Source organism: Homarus americanus, unplaced genomic scaffold (assembly GCF_018991925.1).
Source record: "Homarus americanus isolate GMGI-L3 unplaced genomic scaffold, GMGI_Hamer_2.0 scaffold3384, whole genome shotgun sequence".
Classification (NCBI taxonomy): Eukaryota; Metazoa; Arthropoda; class Malacostraca; order Decapoda; family Nephropidae; genus Homarus; species Homarus americanus.
In genome coordinates this window covers 253,274-261,586 of record NW_024741581.1, presented here as the reverse complement: position 1 = coordinate 261,586, position 8,313 = coordinate 253,274, and the positions used below count along the sequence as shown (strand labels likewise).

Here is an 8,313-nt window from a genome sequence, read left to right as displayed (position 1 = left end):
GATCAACAAACAATGAAGGGTGCCCAAGTTTTTGTTCAATGGACTGAATGTGTTGCAGTTCTTCTTCAATAAATTCAGGGTCACAAATACGTAAACATCTCAAAAACATAGCAGAAAAAACTGACATTTTGGTAGACTCATGGTGACTCGATAAAAAATGTATGAAGCTATCTACCTGTGTAGGCTTTCGTGCACCTTCAATTTATAGTTATGTCGATTTCTCATGATAAGCATATCAAGAAATGGAAGGGATCCATTTATCTCTCTTTCTGTTTTGAAGTTAATACTAGGGCCAAGATAACTAAGCTTGTCTAAAAATTGTAAGGTCACCCTGTGTACATAAGCCTCTCTCAGTCTTTGTAATTCAGTTGCTTCTGAAGATGTCTTGAATAAAGACGAAAGCTAAGGTGCTCCATCGTTTCCCTTTTCCCTGTGTGATTTTATCAAGATTTATCTTATCCACGTTTCCATTGTGGATCTACATGATATATATATATATATATATATATATATATATATATATATATATATATATATATATATATATATATATATATATATATATTTATATTTATTTGATATTTACATGCGGAACTACACAAGGACCTAGGGTCCTAGACACTCCCTGTACGACGTAATCTAATCTTCTGGCTCCGCTATTTCCTTAAAACACTGGCAGCGCATGACTTACTCATTGAAAATATTGCAGCGTTTCGTGGTGTCCTTGAAATGACCTGGGAGGGGTCGAGTGGAGTGTGTGGAGGTGACGGTAGGGTGGAGGTGGGGACGTGGGTGGGGGTGCATATTGTGATGGAGAACTTGACACCTGCAGGGGGGAGGAAGGGTGGTGGGAGAGATCATTACTAGCGTATCTCTGCTATTCTTTAGATCATATTAGTTTGAAGTGCAACGAAAAAACTCTGCAGTAGTCTTGAGATAAGATGTGGAGGGGAGGGAGTGGGAAGAGGCTTTGTTATTTGGGTGGGTGTAGGTCCTCCGAGAGGCGGGGGTGGGGTGGGTGAAGGGGGAAGAGTCTAGGCTTGTCCTACTGCAGCCTCGGGGAAGGGACGAGGTAGTGAGGAGGAATAGGATGGGGGTGAGGGGTAAGGGAGGTACATCCTGCTACACAGGCGGGGAGAGAGATGAGCAGCGTGAGAGAGGGAGGTGCAGGTGAGGGAGTGGCTAGCCAGCGACGACCACACGCAACTCATTGTGTCAACAGAATCCCTGGAAAAGTTCGCTCACCACCCTGACGTCATGACGGCATCAGGACGCGTAACACTGCTCCTTCATGCTATACCAGAGTCTGATAAGCAATTTTTAAGGGAAAAACTACCTTATCGCCTCATCATGGTTTTCCGTGACTGTGGGAGGTGTGTCGTGAGGAGCCTTGTCCGGGTGCCGCCTCTCACCACAACCAACGTCACCAGCCATGAGTACACACGACACTAACCTTCAAACTTTATGATGTTTATGTACCAAGATACTCATCTAAAATATTACATGGAAGTATAGACTGTGTTCTCTGTGTATTTTTATACCATAGACAATATATTCATTTTCGTATTCGAGACTATGAAATATCATTTGCTATGGTGAATTCTTTTGCTGAAAGGAGTTACGCGAAGGGAGCTGCAAAAATAAATCTAAGTAAATCTGGTTGATAGATACGCCAATTACATCAGTCAATAGACACAAGGACGCTCATACAAGAACATCCTGCATTTACGAGTACAGTAGATATAACATACCTGTGCACGTGTACCCATACATACAGGCACATGAAGGCATATATTTCGCCACACACACACACACACACACACACACAGTAATTTCCCTAAATTGAAAGCCAAAAATATCTTCTATAACAAACATATAAGTGATGGCGAAAACTGAAAAGGAAACAAAAATTGCTACATCCCCCCCCCCCAAACACACACACGGCGAAGCAAGGGATCCAAGGTTATAAAAACAGAGGCGGCAGCACAGGCAGGGAGTAGGTAAGTGAGAGCGGCACGGCCTGGTGGTTGTCTTAGTCCAAACCTGATCCCCCCAACACTTGTCAGGACTCAGCTGTCAACATGGTGGTAGTGGTGGCGGTGCTGGTGCTCATGCTAGGGGCCCTAACTTCAGCACAAACCTACACAGGTGAGACTAAATAATACTTGTAACTAAAGACCATTGCTGTAAGATAGAAGCTACAGGTTGTTAATATGAGGCGATCATCAGGTTGACTCCTACAGGTAACGCTCAAACTTCTATATAATTACCTGCCAGGATGTTTGATACAGTAATTAACGTCTACACAGGTTAGTTCTCGATACCAAGTGATTCTCTCAGGTGTAGTTAGTAACAAAGCCAGGTGTTCAGTCCTTCGTTAGTCACTGTGTTAGCTGGAAGTTGTTTAGTGGCTAGACAGATTATTATCTTCTTCTGGCTCATGTGGTGACGTGAGTTCGTGGTTTTACTTTGATCGACTTGTATTATTATTACATTATCAGTATTCGTGTTCCCGTGTTAACATTAATAAGAGTTTAATGATGTTATTGTTAATGATGTCACCGTGTTTGTAATGTTATCCTTGTTGTTGACATTGATAGCGCTGATAAAATAACATCTCTTTAATGTAGGTGCTACTCTCTCATCTCATCCTGCTGTTACTCATGTTTTGTTATCTTACTCGTCTCTATCTAATATAATTATCTCATTTTTATCTATCAGTGTTCATTCATTAATTACTTATGTTATTTTTAAAGTCGCGGTTCCAGTAATCTTTGACGTCTCGCAGCCGCTCTTGGTGGGCTTGATTACACTTCCGTCATCTTGAGGGGTTGCCGGGAGGGGGAGGGAGCTATGTCGCGTTAAATATTATTCAACCGTAAAAAAATTTGCTTACATTTCTTAACATGAGAAAAGTGAAGTAGATATTGAGATAAAACTCCGACCAGACAGCGTTATTTTTAGTGATGTCTTGACTTATTTTAAAAAACTAGAATATTCTGTGTTTTGTTGCCGCGTCGACCTTGAATTAGTGTGGGTTGGATAATTATTGTTATCATGTGAGTTAATTAACCATGATTGTATATACTGTACAGCACGACTTATGGCTCTGTGTACGAAACGTCTTGTGTATAGAGTGACGTGTGTGTGTGTGTACGAAACGAACAAGTGTATGTGCACGAAATTTTTTGTGCATAACATCGTTTTACCTAGATACTTGCAGTCGGTAAAGGGACTTAATGCACCACCCTGTTTTGCATCTTTTAGTTTGTTTACTTTTTTGTTGTTTGTCTCATCTCTCTATCCGTATTTCTGTTTATATGTCTATTCGTTTATCGTTCTGTTTGTACACGCGTTTATCTGTGCACATCTATCTAATTCCGCTAGTTTTTTCCCCTCTCTTTACCTTCGCATTCTTTCACCTCTCTCTTACCTTGCCATCTATCCATCATACTCTCTTTTTCTATCCTCTGTCCTATGGCGTTCATCTTTTGTTTCTGTTGGCGCTAAGTTCAGTTCTCCACACAACCGACCCATCTCAAGGTAAACTATAGCGTGTAAACTCAGTCTTATGAAGCAGAGTACAGGAGCTTAAGAGGGTTTACACCTTCTTGGAGCCAGAGATCAAGGTAATACATCTGGGGTATTCGTGAGTCGTGATACATCTGTTGGGTCGTGTGTCGTTCTGTCGTCTCTAATTTACATTGATTATCTTCCCGGGTAATTAATCCTTTTTGCTTTTGTTTGTGTTTTTGTTGCAGTTTGAGTTTTTGTTTCTCTTTTTTTTCGGGTATTTTCGTGTTATTTTTGTTTTTATTGTTGTTTTTGTTATAATAATGACTTTTGTAAACAATTTTGATTTTTTTTTTCGTTGATGGGAAAATTATCACAGCTTTTATTATCTTTTATTTTTACCTTTTGTCGTTATTGTCATTACTTTTCTTGTTGCGAGTTGTGTTGTTATGCTGTTTTAGACGTCGAGGTATGTGGGCGTCAGTGGCTTTTCCAATGTTGCTTTTATTACAGGTTCTCTTTCTATTTATACAGTCATCAAGGCTGTTGCAGTTAGTAGCCTGTTCTCTTAAATACTTTTTGTTCTTGTTACTGTAATTAATGCTTTAGCAGGAGCTGATGTAATCGTTAATTTGTCTATTTGGGTTACAGTTAATCTAATGTCTTCACACTCTGTCAAATGTCACTTTGAGTTTTCAAGATCATTTCGTTTCAGTTTTAATGTTGAAAGTCGTTTATGTTATCATCACTAATCCAACACCACTGTTACAGGTTGTCGTGTGTGTCAGGAGTCGTGTGTCTCTGTGCCTCGCTCAGATGGTTCCTGCCCAGTGTGTATCTGTGATGGGGTGGCCCTGGCAGACTGTCCCGCCAATGTGACACTGGAGTGTGCGCCAGGCTGTACTGTTGGACCAGGACCCGACGGCTGTGGTGGCTGCGACTGTCCCCAGCCTGACCCTGTGGTGTGTCCTGCCCTCCAGTCATGCTCCTCCGACTGTCAGACAATCTTGGATGACAACGGGTGTCCAGGATGTGTGTGCAGCACCCCGAAGGTCAGCTGCCCTCCCGTCACCTGCCATGATGGATGTACTATGGATTATGACGAAGACGGTTGTCGCCGGTGCCGCTGTGATGGTCCTGGCACCTGTCCAGCCGTACCTAGATGTCTTCGTGGGTGTATCAACAGGGACGACAACAGTGGTTGCTTTTTATGTAACTGTACACTCGTCCCTAAAAATCCGGTTGCTGCTTTTGAGCGCACACCAACACCATTTGGTTTTGAAATGTCCCCATTTGAGCCAGAACCTCCAAGCGAATTTCCGTTGAGGCCGGAGGTTTCAGTAGGAGCAGCACAACCAAATCAGAACTCCTTCGCTGGTCCAGGAGCCCTGGGTGGTCCCTGGCCCCGGTGTCGCAATGGGCAACGCTTACGATGCCCGCCTGGATGCCGTATCGCCGTGGGTCGCCATGGATGTCGTGAGTGTTACTGTGGCGACGACGCACATATCTGCCCTAAGGTGCCCAGATGTAAGAACCTCTGCCTGTTTCTCAGCCCCGGGGACAGATGCTGCAAGTGTCAGTGCTCTCAACGACCACAAAATGTAGGTTTTGGTGTCAGCGTAGGAAATGGTTCGCCATTCCCTTCCTTCATGCCATTCGGACCGTTTGGGCCCACCAGACCGAACAGTCCTTCCAACAGACGCACAGGAGTTTTGGGACTACCTTTTCTACCACCATTCCTGGACAACGACGACACCATCTTTGTTGAGTTCTTCTCGGACACAGCTTCTGGTAGTCCCTCAGTGGCGGACCCTTCAAACAGGCCAACCAATCCGTACGATGCACCGGGATATCGAAGACCAAATGATCCTTTCGCTGTTCCATTTCCACCAAGACTTCCTGCCCCTGCACCAGGATATCCTGCCCCTGTACCAGGATATCCTGCCCCTGCAACAAGAAATCCTGCCCCTGCACCAGTAAATCCTGCCCCAGCACCAAGAAATCCCTCCTTTGCACAAAGAAATCCCGCTCCTGCACCAAGAAATCCCGCCCCTGCACCAAGAAATCCCGCCCCTGCACCAAGAAATCCCGCCCCTGCACCAAGAAATCCCGCCCCTGCACCAGGAAATCCCGCCCCTGCACCAAGAAATCCCGCCCCTGCACCAAGAAATCCCGCGCCTGCACCAAGAAATCCCCGCGCCTGCTAGAAATCCCTTTGCCAGGAAGTCGCGCCTGCCAAGAGAAATCCCGCCCCAGCACCAGGAAATCCCGCCCCTGCACCAAGAAATCCGCCCCTGCAGAAATCCCGCGCCTGCGCCAAGAAATCCCGTCCCTGCTGCCAGAAATCCCGCTTCCTGCACCAAGAAATCGCCCAGCACCAGGAAATCCGCCGCCTCTGCCAATAAATCCCGCCCCTGCACTGCAGAAATCCGCCCCAGCACCGAAATCCGCCCCTGCCCAAGAAATCCGCCCTGCCAGGGAAATCCCCTAATGTTGCACCAGTGGATCTGCAGCTGCACCAGTAAATCTGCGGCTGCACCGGTGAATCCTGCCCGGCCGCAAAGTGAATCCTGCGGCTGCACCAGTAAATCCTGCAGCTGCGCAGAGTAAACATCCTGCGGCTGCAAGTAGATCCTGCGGCTGCGCAAATTGAATCCTGCAGCTACGCAAAATGATCCCTGCAGCTGCGCCAGAAACCAAATCCTGCGGCGCTGCGCAAGTGAATCCTACGGCTGCACCAGGAGGTGAATCACGGCTGCGCAAGTAGATCCTGCGGCTGCCAGGTAAATCCTGCAGCTGCACCAGTAGATCCTGCAGCTGCACCAGTAGATCCTGCAGCTACACCAGTAAATCCTGCAGCTGCGCCAGTAAATCCTGCAGCTGCACCAGTAAATCCTGCAGTTGCACCAGTAGATCCTGCAGCTGCACCAGTAGATCCTGCAGCTGCACCAGTAGATCCTGCAGCTACACCAGTAAATCCTGCAGCTGCGCCAGTAAATCCTCCAGCTGCACCAGTAGATCCTGCAGCTGCACCAGTAGATCCTGCAGCTGCACCAGTAGATCCTGCAGCTACACCAGTAAATCCTGCAGCTGCGCCAGTAGATCCTGCAGCTGCGCCAGTAGATCCTGCAGCTGCGCCAGTAGATCCTGCAGCTACACCAGTAGATCCTGCAGCTGCGCCAGTAAATCCTGCAGCTACACCAGTAAATCCAGCAGCTACACCAGTAAATCCTGCAGCTGCACCAGTAGATCCTTCAGTTACACCAGCAGATCCTGCAGCTGCACCAGCAGATGCTAATGTTGCACCAATTGCTCCTGCTGGCACAGGTGTGGAGTATCAAACAGCAGTGTGACTCCGAGTCCTTCCCCGTCCAGCCGCCTCACCCCTCTTGTGACGCCCACAACCTCACCCACAAAATCGTCTCCTGGTATAATTTGTACATTTTCCCACTTAAGTCACATGTCAGTCAGGCTGTTTTAATGGATCGTAAGTTTTGAATATAATCACTTTTTTTCTGTACGATTTGGCAATAAACTATTGAGCTAAAGTTTTTGTAACCATAATTAATCCCTAAACACATTAACAGAATAGTTGTCGTTAGGTACATTTCTATGATTTAGATATTAGGCTTTTAAGCTTTTATAATAAGTGTGTTGCAAATATCTGGCTTTTATATAAAAGATTTCGGGAATTCTCTCTCTCTCTCTCTCTCTCTCTCTCTCTCTCTCTCTCTCTCTCTCTCTAAGGACTTGTGACGCAGGTAGTTGTCATCGTTGTTGCTCTGCCTCAACACCTTTTCCTGATATGATAACACAACTTATAATACACTGCGAATTAAATTAAAAAAAACAATACTAAAATGAAATTCACCAGGAAATGTACTTGAAAAAACCCACGAAATAATATATAAGAAGCTATCTATAAAGTAGGTATTTTATTCATGTACATTTAATTATATGGGGAAGAAATATAATGATTGTAGTGTTGGATGGACAAACTATCAGATCTTTGTTCGTCTCTGTGATGTGTTGTAGGGAGGTGAGCGAGTCGAAGTATTTTATTTCCTCAGCAGAGGAGGGAGGCTGTAAGTCGAACATCAGAGAGGCCATGATCACAGGCAGGCTTAGGAAGAGTCAACATCATAACGAACATTATAAGGAATCCACAGGAAAAGTATAACAACAAAGTTCTAACGACATAAAGCCAAGAGACGTGTCAGGTCTTGGAGGACAGAGGCTGAGGGGCAGATTGATGGTCATGCATTATTTTATTTATTTATTTCTAATTTCCAGTTGCCACCACTCAACATCACCTCACTAGCCGTTTGGGTGGTCGGCCTTTATTTTTTTACGACCTTCATTAAGTGTTGGTACGGGAGGAGACCGGTGTGCCCGGAGAAAACCTGTGATGTTTGGGAAGGTCTTACTGAATAACACACCCCTTCTCACATTCGACCCAGGGATTTGAACTCAGGACCGCAGTGGTGAAAAGCAAGAATTAATGCAATTGTCCATAGATATTGCCCGACCTTGCTGGCGGGTTCACACCCATTATCGCGGGAATCAAATCTTACCAGGAAGTGCTGAATATTAATTCTAGTGTCCTAGATACTCTGTGGTATAATGTATGGCACCTTATACCCATAATATTGGGGTGCAGCACCACCCTAAGCGCACCCCTCCCCTCCCCGTTCCCATGTACACATCAGGTAGGAAAGAAGCGTATCCTACTCTTCAGTTTGCCTGCGGGGAGCCGTTGACGTACAGATGGTGTACAGCAAGGACTGAGAAATATATTCT

At 45.4% G+C, this 8,313-nt stretch overlaps 1 protein-coding gene across 3 annotated transcripts; it reads left to right on the top strand.

Moving 5' to 3' along the window:
* The first annotated feature begins 1,985 nt into the window (after positions 1 to 1,985).
* On the top strand, positions 1,986 to 7,061 carry LOC121875955 (nascent polypeptide-associated complex subunit alpha, muscle-specific form-like). Of its 3 annotated transcripts, none has more exons than XM_042380763.1 (4): positions 1,986 to 2,148; positions 4,285 to 5,642; positions 6,000 to 6,018; positions 6,322 to 7,061. In XM_042380763.1, the coding sequence occupies exons 1-4, from the start codon at positions 2,082 to 2,084 to the stop codon at positions 6,864 to 6,866; spliced, it is 1,989 nt and encodes a 662-aa protein (XP_042236697.1). In that variant the 5' UTR covers positions 1,986 to 2,081; the 3' UTR covers positions 6,867 to 7,061. The 3 variants fall into 3 exon arrangements, with proteins under 3 accessions (XP_042236697.1, XP_042236696.1, XP_042236695.1); XM_042380762.1 differs by having other exon boundaries at positions 6,301 to 7,061; XM_042380761.1 differs by having other exon boundaries at positions 4,285 to 5,684; positions 6,301 to 7,061.
* Positions 7,062 to 8,313: the final 1,252 nt, after the last annotated feature.

Bases quoted from the DNA above. Each gene is read 5' to 3' on its own strand.
- LOC121875955 (XM_042380761.1), top strand. From the start codon at position 2,082: ATGGTGGTAGTGGTGGCGGTGCTGGTGCTCATGCTAGGGGCCCTAACT. The intron at 2,149-4,284 runs GTGAGACTAAAT...CCACTGTTACAG, and splicing joins TTCAGCACAAACCTACACAG to GTTGTCGTGTGTGTCAGGAG.